This window comes from Oryx dammah, unplaced genomic scaffold (assembly GCF_014754425.2).
Source record: "Oryx dammah isolate SB20612 unplaced genomic scaffold, SCBI_Odam_1.1 HiC_scaffold_4, whole genome shotgun sequence".
NCBI classification, from domain to species: domain Eukaryota; kingdom Metazoa; phylum Chordata; class Mammalia; order Artiodactyla; family Bovidae; genus Oryx; species Oryx dammah.
Window position 1 is genome coordinate 77,474,410 of NW_024070188.1, and position 25,343 is coordinate 77,499,752.

Consider the following 25,343-nt stretch of genomic DNA (forward strand, 5'->3'; position numbering starts at 1 on the left):
GGGCCAATTTCCTGAAAGAACTCAAAGCTACATCTTTTAAGACCCAGTCTAAGGAAACTAAAGTTTAATTTGCAGAAGAGACTACTCAGTTATTTTCAAATATATGAAGTATAATCACAATGACTTATTTATTAAATCACTCAATTGCATTATATATTTCATTTAATCCTGATAAAAGACATATGAGGTATTATACATTTTTTTCCACTGATGAGAATGCTGTCACTCAGTCAGGTAAAGTAACATATGCAAATTCCTACAGCTAAAAAGTTTAAGTTACAAATCTAAGGTTCACAAAATGATCTGGGTTTAAGGCAAGGACTTTTTATACTGTGCTAATTTGTCTTTCACATAAGTAAGTTTAGACTGGTTCTGTGTGTCCTCAAGAGACTGAATAATGGCAGACAGATTTCAGCTGAATATGGGTGAATTAATACGTTAGTTCATAGAATAGGTGGTGAAGCATTTTTATTATTCTGTAGGAGATCTCTATAACATTTTATCACTGAAATTATATCCTTCAACATAAAAAAAGATAAAAATACTGAACATTGGCAAAATTATCTATGATTAGTAGAGTTTACCAGTGTTATGTTTTCCAGACAAGTGATAAAAATAATATTGGAATTAAATCTTCTTTCCAAGCTCTCTACCTCACCTTGATCCCTGTTCACCAAGGATATAGCTTTCTACAACCAACTAGGGATCTTTAATGATAGTGTTAGTAGTTAAAAGTTACATATGCAGACAAATATACCCATGAATAGAAATGAGAATTACTTCAGAATTTGTGTTAACATTACCAAAAAACAAAGACAAACAAAACAAAATTTATTAATAAAGTAGAAGCATTTGTGGATTTAAAAGTGAATTATCAAATTTTAAAGCATATCAATAATCCTTAACCTTGTATGAGCCATTCCAGTTCCAGATGTCTATGTAGTTTTTCCTGGAATGTCTACACTAGAATACACTGAAATAATGTAAACACTTGGTTTTCACAGTCTTCTACTGAGAAGCATATGTAGGAAGGCTGGAGATAAAACCAATAATTAATAACTCCAAACCTATGAGATTTATATATGGAATGTCACCCTTGTCTTTCTTTGACTTTTCAGGATGCCACAACTCCCTATGCCTCTTTGTCAGCAAGCTAGAAATTAGATGCAAATAAAGCTTTTGCTCCAGGAGAAATAAGGGAATATGAAGTAAAGGGAATAGATATCCTCTCTAAAAGTTGGTTTTTCATCTCTTTTCAGAGAAGGAATCACTCTTGTCTCAGGCAGGGTTGAAGGGTTGGAAATTCTCCTTTAGTAATGAGACACATGGTGACTTTTTCTGCAGACAGAAAAGGTCTGAGGCAAGGAGGGCTACAGAAGAAGATTCTGTGTACCCTGCACCAAATCATTGCTTAGGCAGCAGAGACAGAAGAGCTCTGGGGTCTGGGATGTCAGGATGGCGTCAGACCAGTGTCTTTTCTGTCATGGTACACTGAGAAAATGGTGCTGGAAAATGTGAGGTCAGCCCCCTTCCTTAATGCTTTGCATCCGCCAAAAACTCTCCGTTTGTCTCACTCTCAACCCCTTCCCTCCAACTCCCTTCCTGGTTCTGACTGTCCTTAGAGGTGTTTGCACAGAGGAGTGCCGAGTGGGGAAACAGAGTCGTTGGATCGCTTTGCGCAAAATCCCCTTCTCTCTCCTCCCTCGGCTCCAGCCTCCGGATCCCGCACAGCTCTCCCCTCCTTCCCCACCGGCGGTATGGGGCTGGAGCCCTGTCTGTGTACTTCTAAGATGGGAGGGGGCTACAAGCAGAGAATAATGTCAGATGCTTAGCTCTCTCCTGCCTGACGCTCCTCTCTGGCTCCGCCGGGGCTGGTCGCTGTAAGAAATAACAGGAGCTGTGGCAGCGGCGAGACGAAACGGCTCACGCGTGGAACCCGAAAAGTCAGGGTGCTCGCGGTTACTCCCAACGTGGTCCCAGCCGGCGGTCAGCACCATGGACAGCGGCGCCGTCCCCACGAACGCCAGCAACTGCACTGACCCCTTCACACACCCTTCAAGTTGCTCCCCAGCACCTAGTCCCAGCTCCTGGGTCAACTTCTCCCACTTAGAAGGCAACCTGTCCGACCCATGCGGTCCGAACCGCACCGAGCTGGGCGGGAGCGACAGCCTGTGCCCTTCGGCCGGCAGCCCTTCCATGATCACGGCCATCATCATCATGGCCCTCTACTCCATCGTGTGCGTGGTGGGGCTCTTCGGAAACTTCCTGGTCATGTATGTGATTGTCAGGTAAGGAAGGCCACAGGGCTCCGGATTTCGGCGGCTAATAGAGGCATAAAGGGTGTTGGGGGGGAGGATGAGAAAAAAGGAGGTAAAACAGGGGAAAATGTAGAGGTGAAATTAGACAGAGTGGTTGCTACTTGAGTACAAAAACTTACTTTTCTATTCTTCCCCCCATTAACAAAGACAGAATCCAAAATTTCAGAAACAGAGAAGTTGCTTTAGTAAAAGCTATAAAGCTCTGGCAAAAAAAAAAAAAAAAAAAAAATAGCCTGTATCTTACAGCTTGTTTATACTGAGCCAGAAGGGCTCTGGGCTCTTAACCACAGTGTCCCATAGTCCCTTCCAAAGGAGCTGTGGAAACAATAATTTATGGAAAATAGAAGATAAATTCTAGTTATTTTATCCTTAATTGCGGGCAGAAGGGGCAGATTTCCTTCTCTATTCTTTTCAGAGATGAACCTTGGCAACTTTCCTGCTCTTGCTGATTCCAGTGTATTTGCTGCACCATTGCTGCACCCTCCTCTTCCTCACTCATAGAGGAAGTTTTTCTGGTGTCTTTCCACAGTAAATGGTGCTGTTTTGCTGTAACATGACAGCTGTGTTGCCTAGACCAGTTTGCAGTTGGCAGCTACAGATCTGCTAGGGGAGTCACAAACTGAATCAGGAATAGGTCAGGTGGTTCGGAACGGCAGGACTGTTTTTCAGTGCCCCCAAAAGTTGAAACAAGTCAGAAGTGACCAAAAACAACATAATTCTGGATGATAAATTATTACATAGGAAGTTGTAATGGTTGCTCGAGAGAAATTAAATGTGTCTTCATCCAATGAAATTATTTCAGAAGAGTTTGTGGCCCAGTTTCTATTTGTCCAAATGTTCCAGGTTTATTTGGCAAAAAATATACAAGTTCAATATTAGCTGAGATTGATGTAGATTGTGTTGGTGTTGATGTGCCTATTCAAATCCTACATGTTACTATGGAATACTATGTTTTAACTTTTGAGAAGTATATGATTATTTTAACACTTTAACACGGCTCTTGATTTAGGATTTTCTTCCTACTATGGCACTTCCATGTTTAGCTGCAATATTGGCTTCATCTATTCAGCAAGTATTGCAGGTTTCACTGGAGCTCTTAAATCATCTAACAGTCATTTTCTCCATTATGCTTTCTTTATCGAGGTGGTGCAAGTTATTTGTAATCGATTTTTTCTGCTTTTTATGTCTGATTTCTTTAATTAATGATTGTTAAAGAGTAAAACAAATTTTCTTGATCTTTTGATGAAGAATCATATAAGCAGTTTCTCTGAGTAAAGAGCACCATCTATTGCAAAGAAAGCTAACAACAGAAGGAAAAATGCAGGAAGAGAATCAATGGAAAAATTTATTTTTAAAACATTTACTTTATGTAATTCAATACAAAGCTTCTTCTCAAATATGAAAACTGTCTTAGTTTGCATTTATGATAATAAAAATAACAACTAAATCCCTGCCCATGAAGGGAAAATTTATTCTTTCTCCTAAGAAAATTCATGGACTCATAAGCTTATAGGGCCAGAATGAAACCTAGAGGTTTTCTAGGCTAGGTGAGTAAAATGTGGCACAGAAAATATAAATTATTTCTCCAAGGACAGATAAGTTCATTAGTTCAATACCATGGAATTGCTCTTAGCCAATGTAATTTTCTGTTTTAGAGTGGCTCATGATTTGAGTTAATTCAACTACAATATTGACAGAGTAGTTTAGATAATAACTTGGAAATAATAAATTAATCCAAATTTGTTTCTGTAATCCTGGAGAATGAAGGATGAAAAGAAATTATAAAACCATCTTGAAATTCTGTCATCTAAAACATAATCATTTATGCTTTTATTGCTTCTCTTGGTATTTTCCTTCCTAATTTTTCTCCTCTCTGGTTTATGCTTTTCTATAAAGCAGAGAGCCAATAGAGCAACAACTGGCTGTGGAATAAACAGATTAGCTTTATTCTAGTGCTAAAGATATTACTAGTTGGGTGATTTTGTTTTAAAGGTATTACCTCTGAACTTTTGATGACTTGGAAAAGGATGGTGACCTTGTCTCTTACTGAGAACATGATATTATACCTTATTTTTCTGTGCTTAAAGTTCCAACCAGAATACAGTACTGTTTGAAAGGCACCTCAAACACCCACCTGTGCAAGTCAGGTGTTTAATTCCAAGGTCAGGTAATCCTCTGGGAATATGACTGTGAAACAGAAAAATAGTTCAGTGACCAATGAATAATGAGAGAAGCTTCTGGGGAGTGAAGGAACTATATCTATCTAGCTGAGAATATTTAACTAGACTATCTCCACGCTATGGTTATTTCACTACAAAGTGATCAGTTCACAGATATTATTGCCTCTGTTAAAAAGATGAATATAATGTTGTATCTATTAAAGTACTGAGATAAAATGCTTACTTCCTGCTATTATTCAAAATTCAACAAATACTTTTGAATTATTAAGTAGTTAGGGTTTTCTAACAAGATCAACATGACATTTATTAGAATGTTTTAATACATTGACTAAAACATGAGGTGCCAATGACAATGGCAGCAAAATAACAACAAAGATACTATGGATGCCTTGATTAGTCATTTTCTATCCTGTGTCTTCACTTTATCATCATCATACCTTCATCAGCAACATTATTAAAGAATATAACTTAAGTATCATTCCTATAGTGTTGTTCTAAGAAACATGAGAGAGAAAAAGAGATAGTCATATATCTAAAGTTTTAAAATCCAGATATTAGATGATAGACTATTATAACTGTTCATTATCTGAAAGGCTTTATGGTCTTAAAGAAAAAAATTACTGGTGGGATAACTATATTATGAAAATTACCACAAATATTCTGGAAAAGTTTGGTGATAAAATATTATAAGATATGGCAAACACTTTTTTTTTTTTAAGTAGAAAAGCATAGTTGTATTGTTTTGCCAGGCAAAGGGGGACAGAGTGGGCTTCTGCCTCAGAAACTATGTGGCCCCACGCAGAAGGATTTGATGAGAGTTTTATAGCAACAGTTCAAAGGTCGGATTGTTGATATGATTAGGGCATGTATAGGGCCTGTAATCTCCTGGTGTGCCTCTCTGGTTCCTTGAATCTGGGATCAGATGGCCTTCTCTGGTGTGAAGAATGCTGACATTTTCCACCTGTTGGGATTTTTTAATTTCTAATTTAATTTAAACTTTTTATTTTCTATTGGGATGTAGCTGATTAATAATGTTGTGATAGGTGAACAGTGAAGGGATTCAGCCCAAACATATATATATATATATATATATATATATATATATATATATACATATACATATATATATATATGTATCCTTTCTTCCCTAAATTCCTCCCCCATCCAGGCTGAATGTGGCCATTATTTAAAATGGGATAGTAGTATATTATTGTCAAGAATGTTTTAAAGAAAAAAGTCAATCAAAATAATGCACAGTTCTGTACAGATCATGAAGCACATTGGAAGAAGGTCTGGTCCACATCGTGACCATTTCAAGCCATGTGCTGGCTTTTCCTCATAGTCTGTTTCACTTTTCTTCTTTCCCACCTTTGTTGTTCTTTGTTCAGTTGCTAAGTCGTGTCTAATTCTTTGTGATCCCATGGACTGCATCATGCCAGGTTTTCCTGTCTTTCACTATCTCCTGGAGTTTATTCAAAGTCATGTCCATTGAATAGGTGATGCCATCCAACCATTCTCCGTCACCCTCTCCCTCTCCTGCCCTCAGTCTTTCCCAGCATCAGGGTCTTTTCCAATGAGTTGGCTCTCCGCATCAGGTGGCCAAAGTAGTGGAGCTCCAGCATCAATCATTCCAATGAATATTCAGAGTTGATTTCCTTTAGGACTGACTGCTTTGATCTCCTTGCAGTCCAAGGGACTCTCAAGAGTCTTCTCCAGCACCAGTTTGAAAGCATCAGTTCTTCAGTGCTCAGCCTTCCTCCCACCTCAGTTCCCTGAAATCCCTTTCCAAAATGTTTTACCTTCACCCAAGCTCTTGTCTCAGGCACTGCAAAGCTCATCATTTCTGTTATTTTATAACTGGCTACTATGTAATTTCTGATTAATAAATAGAGCTTTACAGACTCATTGAGTGTAGGTTGTTGTTAACAATTAGAAATTCTTAAGGAAAATTCTACATAGCCCCAGTCAGAACTATCATGACCATTTATAAACCAAGCTTTTCCTTTCACCTTTTTTCTGCCTCTGGATTCCGGAAAGGTTTTAGCATATTTTGCTTAATGGATAGGGAGTAGGCAACAGCCATGGATAGTATGTGGTATACTTCTTGAGGTCAGGGTGTTGGTAGCAGTAGGATCTCTGATGTGTAAAGAAAATGAAGGCTCTCTGAAGAGACAAACTACCATCTCTTTCTGCACTGATCCCTTGTTGTGTAATAACTGTAAGACTACTCATAAAGGGGAGCTCAAGCAAATGTCAGGGTCCTTGAAAGTGAACTGAAACAACAGACACAAGAAGCATTATATACAAGAAACATCATTTAATGAGCTTGTCATAGCAACTCCTTTCTTTACCCATCCGTTCTTGCTTCAGGCCACCTTATTTCCTTCCCCACCAGTACCTCAGTCTAAGAGTCCTTCAGCCAAGAAATAAATCCAGAGTGGAAGAGAAGCATAGAAGAAAAGTGCCAATAATGATTCAGCTTCAAAGTCTTCAGTGCATAATAATCCTCTTCTGTAAAATGGGTTGCTTAGATGAACATCTAGTCTAGTTGGTAACTTGTAGTACTAACATTTTCTGTGGTAACTTCAAGGACTGTTTCTCCATAGTATTTACACCTCTACTATCTGGAGATAAAAAAGCTAGTCATCTACAACAATAAACGATTTCGCATTCCATCTCACTTCCTTGGATTCTAAATGAGCTCGAACGGATTCTGTCAGAGAGAGAAAATGCTGAGCCACCAGATGTTGTAGTGGTCGATTAAGACAATGAACAACTCTGAAAGTCACCTTCAAGCCTTTCTTCACTTCCTGGGAGGGAATAAGCAAAAGGTTAAACAGAAAAGGTGCCATTCTCAGTGTTCCATTTTCCCCACAGAAAAGCACCAGGGCACATGTATGAGCAAAGATGTGGAGAAGGGGAAAGAGGCCATCATCTCATTACACAAGGAGCCCCAAACCATAGGATACTCCCATTTTATGGACCAAGGGACCAGGACTAACAAGAAAGGATGGGGTAAAAGTGGAAAAGCACATAGTCAGAGGAAGAAGAATTTCTTAAAGGACCCCTGATACGAAGGTCTTCAGAGAGACCCCTGGGAAGAGTCTCACCAAAAGCACCAAGGGCTCCCTGACCTCAAGAATTATGCTGAATACTATCCATGGCTGTTGCCTACTCCCTATCCGTTAAGCAAAGTGTCTTAAAGCCTTTCCTGAAGGTGTCCAAATGGAGGTTGTTGGGCTAAGGATGCATATACACCCAAAAGCATGGTTGGTAAAGGTGGGGGAGGGGCACATGTCCTTGCCTGCAACTCCCTGGAGACTGTATACTAAGTAGTAGTAGGAAGGATGCTTTCCCTCGTGAAGCCTGCCAGGTAGACCCTTGGTGATTGCCTGTGGTTGAGTCTCAAAGATCACACAGAAGATTCTGATCTGGACCCAAACTTCTCAGATTCAGCTTAAGTTCTGATCTCTCTCTCTCTCTTTTTCATTTTCTCTTTAATTTGTTCAGAAGTTATTTTAATATTGCCTTCAGGAATTAATCACCTTCTGGATGTTGCATTGTAAAACTTATCAGAGAGATTCTACCAAGTCTAATCAAGTAAATCTTTGTAAGCCAATGGGGAGGGTAGGTAGGGCTTTTACACAGGATGAAACATGCAATGGAGTATATGAAATGAGAAAGAGATCATTCTATTCTGGACATCAGTTTCTGTCTAGGCAAGAATATTTTAAAGTGCAGTTTGCTTTTTCAATTCAATCATGTATTAGTTTATCAGTTGGTTATAAGTAGGTGTCCTGAAGTGGTTCAAATAGTAATCCTTAAGAAGTACTAACAGGTATTAATATAATTTAATGTTGAATAAACTAAACCAAGCTGATCCACTCATTGTTTTCAAAAATGCTATGTATTAATTTCTTTTATACCATTTCTTTACTTTTTCTATTTTCCCTCATGACCTCAATACTTCTTTCTTCTATCAAAATTCTTCTTCAAGTCCCAACTTAAATCCATTCCACTTTGAAGCCTCCTCAAAGTACTCTTACCACCAATTTCCCTGAAGTGCAGTCCATAATAAATGCTACTGTGTGAAAAATCTGTGCATTTTCTCATAAGTTTATCAAAATAACTGATACTAATCCTTGAAAACTTGATCTATAGTTGTAGATCTCTGTGTTAGCCAAAAAGTTCAACATTTCAGACTTGAATAACAGGACTGCATATATTTAAAATACTCTGTAATCCAAAGTTTTCAGCACAGCAGATATTCTTCAGATTATTCAAATGTAAAGCTTAATTCAGAAAATTCCCTTAATTCATTGCCTTGTTCATGCATATTTAGCCTTTATGACTTGAGCTATGAAAACTGATCTGTACCAATGGATTGATATCTGCAAATAATAACTTCAAATAAAATGCATATATATCTACACACGAGCCCACAAAGTTTGAATGGGAAATAGATTGTTAGTCTTATAATTTACCTACAGAAAGTCAAATTTTAAAGAGTGAAAAAATTAAAAGTTAATATAATCAATTCTCATTTTTCATGGTAGTTTTTTTTCCCCCCATGAATTCACTTTACCTACTGAATTAGAGATGACTGAAGCTTTGCTTCTAGGGGAAATATAGGGGGAGGATCTTGTGAGCATACAGTTACATTTTCATCAACTAATCAATACATAATGTTCTGTTATGTGTGTTCCTGTTAAAAGGCATCTTATTTAATATGTATTGTTGACTCATGGGCTTTGAACATATGACCAACACCTCTATAACACCTGCATGAAACTTATCTGAGATGTCTACTCTCTCTGTTAGGCACCTCACAGTCCTCTTGTGTTTAGGACACGAATAGCACTTCAGCACTACATTTGGGGCCATTTTTTAAATTTTTATTTTATATTGGAGAATAGGTGATTAACAATGATATGCTACTTTCATGTGAACAGCTAAGTGATTTAGTTATACATATACTTATATCTGGACTTCCCTGGTGCCTCGCCTGCAACACAGGAGACCTGGATTCAATCCGTGGGTTAGGAAGATCCCCTGGAGGAAGGCATGGCAACCCACTCCAGTATTCTTGCCTGGAGAATCCCCAGGGACAGAGGAGCCTGGTAGACTATAGTCCACAGGGACGCAAAGAGTTGGACATGACTGAGCAACCAAGTACAGCCTACATCTGTACATAGACAAAGGTACAAAGACATACCTACATCTGGGGCTTCCCAGGTGGCGCTAGCAGTAAAGAACGAGCCTGCCAAAGCAGGAGACGTAAGAGATGCGAGTTCGATCCTTGGGTTGGGCATCCCCTGGAGGAGGGCATGATGATCCACTCCAGTATTCTTGCCTGGAGAATCCCATAGACAAGGAGTCTGGTGGGCTACAGTCCATGGGGTCGCAAAGAGCCAGACACAACTGAAGCAACTTAGCACACAGCACACTTACCTATATCTATTATTTTTTTCAGTTTCTTTTCCATATAGGTAATATAGAATATCGCATTGAGTTCCCTATGTTATACAGTAGGTCCTTGTTCATTGTTTTCTATATAGTGTCCTTGATATTTATATTCAACAAAGTTTGGAGTAATTTTTAAGCCACAAAATTCTTACCCTAGTTTTCAATAAAAAGCTAAACTGCCTATAATTTAATGGCTCCAGATGTGTGAATTAGCCTGGTCCCTCCATTCTGAGAAGGGTGAGAATGCACCAGTGAAGTAGGGAGACAATTCTGGAACCTAAAAATATCTATTTTATACCAAGATGTTTTCATAAGCCAATGTAAAGTTTGGATTTAAATGATTCCAAGGAAAGAATTCACCTTATTTTACTACATTTAGATGAACACACCACCCATCAGATGAACAGGGATGACCTCGCAGTCTAGACCAGGTGTTAAAAATGTTTACTGTAAAGGGCCAGAAAGTAAATATATTAGGCTTTGTTGCCACATGGTATCTGTTACAATTATTCCACTCTGCCATAGTAGCCCAAAAGTCTATTTTCATCCACAGACAAAATGAAAATAGATAGTCATGACTGTGTTCCAATAAAACTGTATGTAGACCCAGAAATGTGAATTTCCATATAATTTTTGCATGCCCCAAAATATTATTTTCTCAACCACTTAAAGATATAAAACTACCTATAAACTTATTTTTGGTTTTTCTTATTCTAACTAAAACAGATGTAGAAGGCAGACATGGAAAAATTTAGCTTCTAAAATATTTCTCATTAATAACAAAAAAAGAATTTATTTTCTAATAGCATATTTAATAATTTTACCTGTTTTATGAATATAATATTTTGAATTTTATGAAAATCCATACACTTGATTATCAGAAAATAATCATGCCATATGTTCTTTTGTTAACTCATTTTGCAAGACTAAAATGATTCTTCTTTCAGTACAAAATAATACAAACCTTTCTTTTGGTTTACTTGATTCTATAATGCAAATTATTCCATAATAAGTGTTACCAAACTACTTCCTTATAGCATCCTCAGATTAAAAACAACTAAGCTAATTATTATACATATAAAAAATTAAAATACAAATTACAAATGTAAAACCATTCTGACAGAAAACCATTCTTAGCTGACAAATTTGGCCCACAAGCTGTCATTTGCCAAACTCTGGTACAGATGTAGTGAGTAGAATTCATAGTCTTGCAGTGGTCATAAAAAAGAGCATATCTTCTTCTTTGGCAAATTTGATTGCATTTTCTTATTTACTAGATGGAAACAAAGCATTTGTTAAAATATCTAGTACCAACTTGTAGTGTTTTTCAAGAAGAAGAAATATCAGTACAAAATGAGGTTTCATACAAATCAGCTGAGCCACAAGGGAAGGCCAAGAATACTGGAGCCGGTAGCCTATTCCTTCTCCAGTGGATCTTCCCGACCCAGGGTCTCCTGCATTGCAGGCAGATTCTTTACCAACTGAGCTATCAGGGAAGTCCCATACAAAACAGAAAAGCTCTCACTGATTTTTTTGGAAAGAGAATACTGCTTTTTTATGACAGAGGATACTGTTTTTCTGAAACGGATATTGAAGTTGGGTCAAAAAAGTAATCACATAGGACCATCTCCATGTCACCCCAGTGGCCATTTTCAACTCCTAGTCTTCCTCTAACCCAGACAGTTTACAATATCCATTACCACTCTTGGCCAGGGATTAGGGAGTAAGTGCTTAGAAAATAGTGGTTCTGAAAAATTACCATCTATTACATACGCTTTGTGGTTATCTTCAGTTCAGTTCAGTTCAGTCGCTCAGTCGTGTCCGACTCTTTGCGACCCCGTGAATCACAGCACGCCAGGCCTCCCTGTCCATCACCAACTCCCAGAGTTCACTCAGACTCATGTCCATCGAGTCAGTAATGCCATCCAGCCATCTCATCCTCTGTCGTCCCCTTCTCCTCCTGCCCCCAATCCCTGCCAGCATCAGAGTCTTTTCCAATGAGTCAACTCTTCGCATGAGGTGGCCAAAGTACTGGAGTTTCAGCTTTAGTATCATTCCTTCCAAAGAAATCCCAGGGCTGATCTCCTTCAGAATGGACTGGTTGGATCTCCTTGCAGTCCAAGGGACTCTCAAGAGTCTTCTCCAACACCACAGTTCAAAAGCATCAATTCTTCGGTGCTCAGCCTTCTTCACAGTCCAACACTCACATCCATACATGACTACTGGAAAAACCATAGCCTTGACTAGACGGACCTTAGTCGGCAAAGTAATATCTCTGATTTTGAATATGCTATCTAGGTTGGTCATAACTTTTCTTCCAAGGAATAAGCATCTTTTAATTTCATGGCTGCAGGTTATCTTAAATCGGTGCAATTTTCTAGGCCTCCTCACAGTATTTTCATCTTCAGTCATTTGAAGCTTTCAGGAAAAACTGGAACTGTCACCTGTAAATTCATATTAGCTTCTTAGCAAATATGAAATCTGTCCTCAAAGACACCTGTACCTGCACGCACATCCACCCCCATGCACCCAGGTGGTGACTGGCAGCTTCATCTCCCTCCACCTCTATTTAGGCATTTTGAAGCACAAAAGCTCATCACTTGGAATTTTTTCCTCTTCTTTCTGACTTACATAACTTGATCATTTTTTTAAATTTTGCTTTTAGCGGTTTTCAAAAGTCACTTTGAAAAGGTTTATTGACTGTGTTTTAAAACTTAGACTGTCCAGCCGGATAAAGAGGACTAGGGGCAGCCTAGGTGTTCTGCGGTATTTGTAATCTTCTGGCTTTCTGCCCTTGGTTTTGCTCAATCATTTCCTAAAATTCCCTGGAATCTCTTCCTTGTCTGATTTCGCATCTTTAATTCAGTCCCCATTTGTATTCAAATGACTGCTTCTTTGATTACTTGTGCTCAGAGAAAACTTTCTGGAATGTCCAGGAATTCTTTAGATCAGCCTGGTGGCCACTAGGTTCAAGGACAGCCAAGTTAGGGAGCGTTCCAACTGGATGAGCAAAATAGTCTAGCTGAAGAATGCTACAGTTCCCAGAATTTCTTATATGAGATTTTTGGAGCTAAATTCTAGTGAGAAACCCAGGCAGGATAAAATGGATAACCAAATTTCAATCTCCTTCAAGTTAACTCATGGAGCATCTGAGATATTGCAAAAACCCTGCAACACACTTAGACACCAAGAAGATCTCTCAGATCTTCTATTCCAGTGGTTCTCAATACTGATCGCATGCTAGAATCAACTATGAAGGATTTTTTTAAGTGATTTTGATTATTTATTTATGGATTTATTTTGGCTGCATGCGGGCTTTCTCTAGTTATGGAGAGCTGGGGTTACTCTTCCTTGCTGTGCACAGGCTTCTCACTGTGGTGGTTCCTTTCATCACAGAGCACTGGTTTGAGGGTGCACAGACTTCAGTAGTTGTGGCTCACAGGCTTAGTTGCCCCATGGCATGTGGGATCTTCATTCCCTGACTGAAAATCGAACCATGTTCTCTGCTTTGGCAAGTGGATTCTCAACCACTGGGCCAGCAGGGAAATCTAGAATCACCTGGGAAGGCTTTTAAAATAGAAAGAAAACCCATTTCCACCTTGGACTAATTAAATTAGACACTCCTGGCATAGCTCCTGGGCGTAGATAGATCTAAAACTTTCCCTGGTGAGTCTAATGAGTCTAGTGTACAGTCAAGATTGAGGTGCACAGATCTGGATGTCTATTTCATGGAGGAGAAAACAGTCCTGCTGGGCAAGGAGGTTTAAGAGATCCGTCCATATGTTTGATTTCTCTGAATGTTAAAAAGCTGTTTATAGAATAAATCGTAAATTAAACTACCTCCCTGAAAAGCAAAAGCCCAGGATGTCTTAATAAAGCTCCCTGAAATTGACCAATCGGCTCCATTAATAATAGGCGTTCTAGAATGGACACAGTGCTAACCTTAGGACAAGGAGACTCATGTTTGAATCTCTGCCTCTCACTAGTTATCAGAGCCACAGAGCGTACTGAGTCTCACTAGTTAACTTTACCAAAGGAATGGTAATCACATTCAACTTCGCTTGGAGTTTAGGTCCAAATTAGATAAGATATACGGAAATGTGCAGTAAATTCTAAAAGTGCTATATAAGAGTAAGGAGTTTAGTTATTTGCTTCTCTGGTGGCTCAGATAGTAAAAGAATCTGCCTGCAATGTGGGAGGGCTGGGTTTGATCCCTGGGTTGGGAAGATCCCTGGAGGAGTGCATGGCAACCCACTCCAGTATTCTGGTCAGGAGAATTTCATGGACTCTATAGTCCATGCGGTCGCCAAGAGTCAGACAAGACTGAGTGACTTTCACTTTCACTTTCCCTCCCTCTGGGAATTTCTTCTCTTCCCTCCCACTGGGTTCACTCATCAGCATGCAAGATCTCAACATTCACTCAGTACTCTTGCCTTCTCATAAATCAATCATATTATTACACTTTGAAACACAGCTTAGCCTTTTGGAATCACGATTTCTGCAGAGGTAAGGCAAGGCATTGCATGGGGTCCCTGTTGTCATTCTTTGATTCATTCCAATGCCCTGGATTACTCTAATTTCATTTTGTTCGCACTAAGATGATGTGAACAAAATTCTAAGGACATTTAACTACAATTTACTCAGCTCCCTATTGATTAGCCTCTCTATATTATACAAAAAGTTTGATAGAGAAAAAAGACACAAACCAATTATTTTTTGGAAAAAAAAATCTATTTTTAACTTAGATGTTTCACATTTAAACCGGTATTATAGTCAAAGTGTCTAAGACAGAATCTAAGTCTAAACACAGACTTCATATGATGAAACTCCTTTTTACTCAGCAGAACAGTTTACTTGAATTAGAAAAAATAACTTATCATAGTGGTGTCCTCTGAATACAAGCTTTGAAAATTTAGAAATTTAAAATAACATTTTTGCAAAAAGTCCTGGCTTCTGTTAGAGTCTGACTCACTAATCACAGTAAAATAGGTGAAAAAATGGAACTCTTCATGGAGGATGCATTAATGATGGTACAGTGAGTCTGTGTGAATGTCTATCCCTAACACCTTCATAATAGATTTTTCCAGGACTTGCAAGGCAATGCCTGTCAACTTTTAAAATCAGAACAGTAAACACTACAAATAAAGCAAGCACAAAGTAGAAAATAACATCTTTGAGATCTACAGTGTCCCTGAAAGCTGAGAGTATTCCAAGTACAGAAACTGTAGGGGAACAAGGAGATCAATGAAAGAAAAGGCCTTTGCTTCTGAGCAATTTTTCACTGAAACACTGGGTTCAGTGCCAGCGAAAGTTTGAGCATATTGTGAGGGAGTATTAAATGTTAATTGAAAAATGCTGCTGGCAGTATAACCTGAATATCAGACCCTGATTGTGCCTGCCAAAAAGAACAAGGGAAATTATTGTCAACATTATAATTTCATACTTACTCAGTCCCCATCAGTTCTAAAGAGGAAAGCACATGGGTTGAATGGAATTGAATATGAGCATGCTTCTGGTGATGTTGGTGATCCAAGGCCACTAAGAGGTGTTATTAAAAGCAGGCAATATTGATCCTTCAAACAGTCTTTCCTTCTAATGAGAAAAGAAAGCTTATTTAACTACACTGCAAAATAAAACATATAAAGAATATGCATATAGACAGGGGAAAACATTGTAAACCAAACTAATACTAAAGAAGATGAATTTGAAGCTCATGTTTGTTGAACACTACTTCCAAAGCACCCTCTTAGAGGCTCCAAAATATACCATTGAGAAAAATAGGCTGAGTTCTCATGCTCTGTCGCTCAGTCATGTCTGACTCTTTATAACCCCACGGACTGTAGCCTGCCAGGCTCCTCTGTCCATGGGATTTTTCAGGCAAAAATACTGGAATGGTTGCCTCCTCCTGGGTATGGTCCCAACCCAGGGATTGAATCTATGTCTCTTGAATTGGCAGATGAATACTTTACTACTGAGCCACCTGAGAAGCCCAGATCAGGTTCTACCTATCTCTAAAAGTACAGTCTAGTGGAGAAGAAAATTAAACCATTTCACCAGCTGATAAATGTCAAAGGTAGGACTATGGTAACTAACCCAGGGTTCTTCAGTCATACTATCTGACAAACACTCTTCCCAAGGTTTACTGCAATGGGATATGTTTCTATTTAAGTCTTTATTTAATTTTCCAAATTTCATTAAACATATTATTTATGTTTCAGAGACAAGATAAAGAAAAGTTAGTGGAGTGGGGCTTGGTTAATTTTCATAAAAAAGTGAAAGAGAACCCCATTGACTAGGATTTATAAATAAATCTCAAAGCAGATATTATAAATATTCCACAAGTATGAAAGATAATGCAATGAAAGAGTGGAGTCTGGAATGAATGGGATTCATAGGAAGAAAATCTCAAGAACCATTGCTGTAAGACATTCCTCAGTGTGTCCCTGCATTGAAACAATGTCTGTTTTATTTCTGAACACCCTGTCATTCAGAAACACAGGCAGCAGAGAGCTCAAGTTAGAAGTCAAACTCAAATCTTATGTTATTCAAAATTGCTATCCATTTTGTGGAATTTACAGTACAACTATCAAAGGAGAGATTGATGTCATCTTTTAAAAAAGGATCATTACTCTGAAAATAAATAAGTTTTCAGTCTTTAAATAAATGTGTCACATTTCCATGAAAGACACTGGTACATGAATCAATGCCGCAAAGCATATATTAAGACGTATAAACCAAACCAATGATAATTTCCTCAAGAGCACTATTTTTTCAACACTTTAGAAACTCAAAAATAAGAGCATATGAATGAATAAATAAGCATGCCCTTTCACACACCCTTACTTTAATTGCTTTTTGAAACATATTTTACAAAAAGATATATGTCCTTTATCAGAAAATTTAGTCTCCTGGAACAATAATAGAATTCATGCTTTGATGTAGCTGAGATATTCTGCCCACCCAGTTGTTTGAAGTTATGTTGATATTTGAAAATAATATATTCTAGTCAATGTTCTAGTCAAAATAGATGAAGATGTGAAGTTAAACATATCAAATCATTGGGGGGAAGGGGTCAAGGAAAATAGCTGTGATTTTAGAAAAATCTAGGTTTTGATGCATCAGTTACCTTTAGCACACAAGAGAAAACATTCTAAAAAATCAATACAAGCAAAGCAAAATTAACACTTTTATAAGTATAAACATTTAACCTCTGTCTTATCAGAGCACATAGTATCTGCTTCATTAACTTTGAAACCCGTAAGAGGCACTGTCATCATCATCACTTTAGCTAACATTTGTTGAAAGTTACAGTATATATTAGCCTCCATATCAATAATCTTTAAACATACTATTGAAATATTTTTCATCTTTACATCAACCATTTAAGGAAGATACTGATATCTTTCAAGTTTTACAAATGAAGAGAGCAGACCTCAGAAAATTTAAGTAATAAGCCCAAATTTGCCAATTAATAAATGATAATATCAAGATCTGAAACAAGACCTACATGGCCCTGAAACTTAAGGTCTTTCAAAACTGTTATGTTTAGTTTCATCGAGCTAGTTTCTGAGGTCTCACTAGGATGACTGACTAGCCTATTATCTTACCTTACCTATCATACTTCCCAGAACGTTCCCTAATTGATAACCTCTTCATGACTTTTCTTTATTGATAGGCTGTGCCCCCACTGAAATGGGAATAAAGAAAGTAGGAAAGTTGGCTTTTGAGAGGTCAAAATCTGGAGTTTTTCCTTCGTATTAAGCTGTGACATTTTGGATTCAACTTCTGTCTCTGGGATAACTGGATTCAGGTCTCTGATTGAGTCTGCCCTTCAACCTGAAAAAATAAAATAAAATAAAATCCATTAATTATTTGTGGAACTTCTAACTACAAAAACTCAATTGTGATATAAAGGTACTCTTTATCTTGATCCCCAGAAGCATCATTTTATGCTATGAGCAGCATATGCTAACAATTCACATCAATAAACTGATCAGGAGACAGCCAGGGTGCCAATCTCAGTACTCCAAGTGACAGATCAAACTAGGCTTTTTGGATCTATTATACAGCCAAACACCAGGCCATTCTCAAGTTTCCCTTAATTTCAGTGATCCCTTTTTACATTTCTAAAAAGAAAAAAAATTCCAAAATTTACAAAATTGCTCAATTGTAAGCTCCCCGAGGATGAAACTATCTTTAAAAAAAAAATTCTCCTATCCCTGAATTTAACAGAGTAACAAAGGGTAATAGGACATAATGGAGCTGAAATGTTTTAGTACATTGAATTATACTGATTATACTGTTATGTTAATGCCATGCTTATTTCAGACCCCTGTGTTTCAGTGTCCCATTTCTAGTTTGCCAAAATAAGAACGTTTAGAACATTGTTTCTCTGAGTGTTAATAGCTGAAAGAAACTTGGAATTTTCCAAAGTGAAATCCTGATAACATGGGTAGTTTTTGTTTAATTGGGGAGCAAAATATTTTCCATATTCAAGTAGAGATGAGAACCTAGGTCTGTGGAGTCCTTGCCTTTTCTTTCTCCAACTTCATTGTCCCCAGGAATCCAAATGGGAGAGGAGTTATTGAGAGATAAGAGAGACTGGGAAAAAATTGGATCTGGAAGAATTAATTCTGGAAGAATTTGAGGAGAATCAATCGGTAAGAAAAGATACACTTTGACTGAAAGATTCTGCTAAATCATCTGCCTAACTAAATTCAAAGAAAAACGTCTTAGTCTATTCCTCTGTCTCTCTACTGAGCAAAACACCAGACGGGCAAGCTAGGGGCAAGTCGACTGGAGTTACTGCCAAGTGAAAGTAACCAGGCATGTCAGTATTAACTCCAGAGAGCCTAAATAAGGTCAGATGTCTGAAGTACTGACAAGCCTCCCTTATCATACATGGCTCTCGCCTTTAACTCTTTCTTTGCTTCTCATGTCCTTATGAAAAGATGTGGAAACCTATTTCATTCCATTTCTATGAGCAAAGTCTTCCCAGACTCCACTCTACTTCATTTCACCTTCCACGCTTTAGAAGCAGATTGAAGAACATGAATTATCCAGGGAGAGAAGTAGGGCATGGAATTTTGCCTCTTGTATCAATAGGATAGACTAAACACCGGCAAACATTGTGAGAGGGATCCTCAATGGACAGATTTTTTTTCCCCCTGAAAAACCAATGGATGTATGACTCCCCAGGAGAAGAAAGGAGAAGACCGTAGCCATGATATTAGAACAATAGTAGTGAGGCTCTTCCCAGGACACAGAAGAAAAGGAATCTCAAGATAATGTGAGACTAAGAAATTCAGATCCATCTTAGTGTTGTGTCATATGAGAGTCACCCTAGGTGACTAAAGGGACTTTTCTGGCCTCTGCTATGGACTTACCATTTCACAGACATTTAAAAGCACAAAGTTTAGGCCAAGAAACAGAAGTCCCACTTCAGAGAGCAGAAAATATACTGGTAAAAAGGATAATTATCTACTATCAGTAAAATGAAATATGCCAGCAAATTTGGAAAACTCAGCAGTGGCCACAGGACTGGAATCCTATCCTTCCAATCCCAAAGAAGGGCACTGCCAAAGAATGTTCAAACTACTGCACAATTGCGCTCATCTCACACACTAGCAAAGTAATGCTCAAAATTCTCCAAGCCAGGCTTCAACAGTACATGACCCATGAACTTCCAGATGTTCAAGCTGGATTTGGAAAAGGCAGAGGAAGCAGCAATCAAATTGGCAACATTCGTTGGATGATAGAAAAAGCAAGAGAATTCAAGGACATCTAGTTCTGCTATGCTAAAGCCTTTGACTGTGTTGATCATAACAAATCATGGAAAATTCTTAAAGAAATGGGAATACCAGACGACCTTACCCACCTCCTGAGAAATCTATATGCAGGACAAGAAGCAACAGTTAGAACCAGACATGGAAAAATGTTCTGGTTCCAAATTGGGAAAGGAGTACATCAAGGCCTGCTTATTTAACTTATATGCAGAGTACATCATGTGGAGTACCAGGCTGGATGAAGCACAAGCTGGAATCAAGATTGCTGGGAGAAATATCAATAACCTCAGATATGCAGATGATACCACCCTTATGGCAGAAAGTGAAGAGGAACTAAAGAGCCTCTTGTTAAGGTGAAGAGGAGAGTGAAAAAACTGGCTTAAAACTCAACATTCAAAAAACAAAGATCATGGCATCCAGTCCCATTACTTCATGGCAAATAGATGGGGAAACAATGGAAACAATGACAGACTATTTTCTTGAACTCCAAACTCACTATAGATGGTGACTATAGCCATGAAATTAAAAGATGCTTGCTTCTTGGAAGAAAAACTATGACAAACCTACTCAGCACATTAAAAAGCAGAGACATTACCTTGCCAACAAGGTCTGTCTATTCAAAGCTATGGTTTTTCCAGTAGTCATGTATGGATGTGAGAGTCTGAGCACCAAAGAACTGATGCTTTTGAACTGTGGTGTTGGAGAAGACTCTTGAGAGTCCCTTGGACTGCAAGGAGATTAAACCAGTCAATTCTAAAGGAAATCAATCCTGAATATTCATTGGAAGGGCTGATACTGAAGCTGAAGCTCCAATACTTTGGCCACCTGTTGTGAAGAGCCAACTCAACTCATTGGGAAAGATCCTAATGCTGGGAAATATTGAAAGCAGGAGGAGAAGGGGACAACAGAGGATGAGATGGTTAGATAGCATCACTGACTTAATGGACATGAGTTTGAGCAAGCTCTGGGAGATGGTGATGGACAGGAAAGCCTGGCACGCTCCAGTCCATGGGGTCGCAAAGAGTTGGACACGACAGAGTAGCTGAACAACTAAAATGATAATGCGTATGTGCTAAGTCTCTTCAGTCATGTCAGATTCTGGACCCTATGGACTGTAGCCCACCAGGCTCCTCTGTCCATGGGATCCTCCAGGCAAGAATACTGGAGTGAGTTGCCATGCCCTTCTCCAGGGGATCTTCCCAACCCAGAGATTAGACCTGTGTCTCTTATATCTGCTGCATTGGCAAGGAGGTTTTTAACCACTATCGCCACCTGGGAAGCCCAAAATGGTAGTAAAATTTCTAAATTAAATGCATTTTAACATAGGTTTGTAATTGTTTCTGGGAAACAGACTAACTGGAAAGCAACTAGATTTACATTTATTTCTGAAAAACAAACAATAGACAGACTTATTTATAGTCAGTCTTCTACTAACCCCTTCCTGCCACAATCAGAGACACACTCCTTGACACCCTGAGACAGACAGGTGACTGGAGAAGCAAATTTAGTACTTCCTTGGGCACTCTACATGTGATGAAACAAATGTTGAATAATTGTATCTTTCCTAAAGCCTGAATACAGGTGAGATACTTCTTTCAACATTGCCACATCACCAGCTACTGTGCCATAAAACCTCACATACTGTTTGGAAAACACTTGTTTCTTGTCTCTTGCCATACTGAATGCCTCTCCAACATACGTTTCAGTCGGGAACCACTGACCAGCACAGTACTTGGCAAAAATAAAAAGAGGTTAAACAAATGCATGCTTGACTCAGTGTTGACACTCAGAGGGTTTTATGATGAAATAAGTTAATTTGAAAATATAAAATTAAAAACATGCTATAATGCTTGATATTTTAGTTCATACATAAAGTCCAATATAAGTATTTAAGCTAGAAGAAATGTGAAATATATAACTTTGATCATAGAGTGTTAAACATGAAATGTTATCAAAGTTTGTCTCTACCTATTAAACTTATGGTGATTTGTATTTTACTTTTTATATTCCTCAGATTCTAAAAAAAAATGAATGAATAATGGTTAAGGAAAAATACAAAAAATAAAAGAGGAGAAATTTTTAAAAGTAATAGATAATCCTGAAAAGTGATAAAATATTGCATTAAAGAGCTTTTTCACCAAAAGATAATTCAAGATCATGTTTGCAGTTTCCCTATTTAAAATACTGTTACATACATTAATCTGTAACTAAAAATGTTGTTAGTGCCAAGTGATTTTAGTTCCAGTTGAAAGATAATTCTATATTGATTTAATAGCTCTTGTTGCACCAGAAGCCTAAAATTTCAAATTTTAAAAATTAATAGGACTTATCTGCTTTGCCAAATAACTAGTCTATTCATGAATTATGTTTTCTCCTAACAAGTGCTGTTGAATTCTCCACAAGGGAAGGAAAAATACCAAAAATCTTTCTGCCTGAAAATACTTTTTAAAAGATCTCAACACATTGTTTTTTGTTTCCAATAAAAATCCCAGGTCAACATGATAGTTAAAGTATAAAGGATTATATACTTCTTGGGCGGCAAATAGTTATTATAAATACACGATTTTACATAAGCCAAGATCTCCAGGCACTGATTAATTGCATTATCTTCATATTTCCTTCAATTGGTCCTAAAAGATTTTGGACAGCTACTGTAGCAGAAATTAATTGAAAGCCAAAATATTTAGATATCAGCAGGTGCTATGACACATTAAAGGGGATAAACAGGGAATGCTCATCAACAGTTCTGACAAATGGAATTTTAAATTGAGTCTTCACAGATCTTAATTAAATCTCTGGTGCTAAACTCAGGAGCAATGAGAACGTTCTTATTTCAACTTCCTACACAGTATCCTAATGTATCATTCTCTCCAACATGTGCTAATATGAAATGCAGTGAATGGTTCTATCTACAGGACACATACACACACTCCCAGCAAAAAAATTCAAACTATCCAGGCACTTTACTTGCATAGCAACAAGCACCCAAATATTTCAAGTGTATGACATTAAGCTTTTTTTGTCCTTGACAACTGTTCTAAGGCTCAGTTTCCTTTAAAATAAGGATAACGGCTTCCCTAGTGGTCTAATGGTTAGGACTCCACACTTCCAATGCAGGGGCCCTGGGTTTGATCCCTGGTCAGGGAACTAGGATTCCACATGCCACATGGTGTGGCCAAAGTTTTTTTAAAAGATACAATATTAAAAATTAACATTTTAAAAAAGAAATTTCATTTAAAAAAGTAAAGATAATGATCATAGTTGTTTTAGATACTAGTAAGATTTTTGTGAGCATCAGTTTACACAAAGGTATATATAAGTGTTTGTACTTTGGCCACCTCATGCAAAGAGTTGACTCATTGGAAAAGACTCTGATGCTGGGAGAGATTGGGGGCAGGAGGAGAAGGGGACGACAGAGGATGAGATGGCCGGATGGCATCACCGACTCGATGGACATGAGTTTGGGTAAACTCCGGGAGCTGGTGATGGACAGGGAAGCCTGGCGTGCTGCAATTCATGGGGTCACAAAGAGTCAGACATGACTGAGTGACTGAACTGAACTGAAGCCTTACTGTACTTTATAAAAGTTATTATTTCTCACATAAAAAACTTACATCACATGGTACATACTGTGCAGTGTTATGTAACAAAGAGCATAAACTATAACAGATATGGCTTTAAATTCTGCCTCTGCCACAGCTATTCTTGAGAGTTATTTAAGCTTCATAAAAGTTGGCTTATTCATGGACAAAAGAAGTGATAATGTGCAACTTATAAGTCTGTTACAAAGATTAAGAAAATTCAAGTTAACTGCTTACAGCAATACCTAACCCAGAGTAACCATTCAGTAAATACCAGCTATAATTATAATACTCAAAAAATAATATGTCACCATCATAATTTAATTTGTTTTAATGGTTATTGTTAGTGGTAATATAATAACCTCTTTACAGCTATGAGAACTGAAGCTCAGCCACTTCCCCCAGGTCATAAGACACTGCACTCAGACCTGTTTGCTCTGCTTTGCTTAGTCACTCAGTCATGTCTGACTCTGTGATCCCATGGACTGCAGCCCTCCAGGCTCCTCTATCCATGGGATTCTCCAGGCAAGAATACTGGAGTGGGATGCCAAGCCCTCCTCCAGGAGATCTTCCCAACCCAGGGATCAAACACTGCAGGCAGATTCTTTACCATCTGAGCCACAAGTAAAGCCCAAGCATACTGGAGTGACTAGCTTATCCTTTCTCCAGCAGACCTTGCCGATCCAGGAGTTGAACCAGGGTCTCCTGCATTGCAGGTGGATTCTTTACCAGCTGAGCTACCAGAGAAGACCCTCAGACCTGTGTATCCTATTTCCAAATCCAATATTCTTTCTACTATACTATGCTGAAACGTCTTACTCCTAACATGATTAAGAAGTCAAATTTGGAGAAAGTAAACAAAGTCAAGGTAGTTTTAGTTACTCACTCTTGTGTAGATGCACAGTATTTAAACAGGGTTGGCCTTGCTCTTAGGATTAAGTAAACAACTGGTATGACTAGAGAACTGCCACAAATGTATAGTTTTACCTTGAAAGGTAAAATTTTTGTTTCTTAAGCTCCTAACACATAAGATTTTAATTAAAAGAACATTAAATAGTCATTTTACATTTTTTTCCCCTAAGTGGACCATTTTTAAAGTCTTCATTGAATTTTTTTATGTATTGCTTCTGTTTTATGTTTTTATTTTTTGGTCTCAAGGAATGTGGGATCTTAGGTCCCCAGTCAGGGATCATGCATTGCAAGGCAAAGTCTTAACCACTTGTCCTCCAGGGAAGCCCCAGATAACCATTTTAAAGTTCAAAATATCTCTGAAAGATATATCTCTGAAAGATATTGAAAATAAACCTGATAAATATAAACCAGGTGACTACAATTGGGCAAGTAGGTCTTTGCTTTGGGGACATCTAGGCCTAAAGACGCACACTGAACAGTGCTTGTAGGGATGGAAAGCATCACAGAGGAGAGGAGTTAACCTCAGGCGTGCTGAGGATGCAGCCAAGGAAGCAGTGCATGATCGTAGGCTCTGAGAGAGGCAAGGAGCCCCGAAAAAACGTGAGATAGTATCCAATGTGAGCTCTCAAAGCCCCCAGGTCCACCAAAAGCAGATTCTGCCTGCTACAGATAGACACTGGGTAAATGTATTTACCAAGATTGCAAGGGTGCAGACAGCTGTTGTAGCTACCATGCCCTCCAAGTAGCCTGTAGCCCATCCATGGACATCACTGGAAGATTCCTAAAGTGAAAGTGAAGTCACTCAGTTGTGTGGCTTCCCCCAATTGCTGATTGCTGTTGGCCCACTGCTGCTGATCCCTCCTGATGCGAGCACACTCTACTATCAATGCCTACCAGCCAAAAGCCACTGGGAATATACCTAGAGGCAAATGAAATTAGACATTAATTTTGCTGCAGCAAAATCACAGGGATTTTAATTTTTGTTTGGTGATTTAGAAGAGGATTCAAGAAAGCAGAGCTCTGTCTGGATAGGATGCTGTCTCAGAACAAGAAGAGTCTGACACATGGGCATCAAAGATTTTTTTTTAATATAGGAGGCAG

At 38.3% G+C, this 25,343-nt stretch overlaps 1 protein-coding gene across 1 annotated transcript in view; it reads left to right on the plus strand.

Moving 5' to 3' along the window:
* The first annotated feature begins 1,958 nt into the window (after nt 1-1,958).
* The window catches only part of OPRM1 (opioid receptor mu 1), a 57,584-nt gene continuing 34,199 nt past the window's right edge, over nt 1,959-25,343 (plus strand). Inside the window, exon 1 of the mRNA XM_040238727.1 lies at nt 1,959-2,288. Within this exon, the coding sequence (XP_040094661.1) occupies nt 1,996-2,288 (293 nt within the window). The 5' untranslated portion in view covers nt 1,959-1,995. The remainder of the gene's footprint in view (nt 2,289-25,343) is intronic.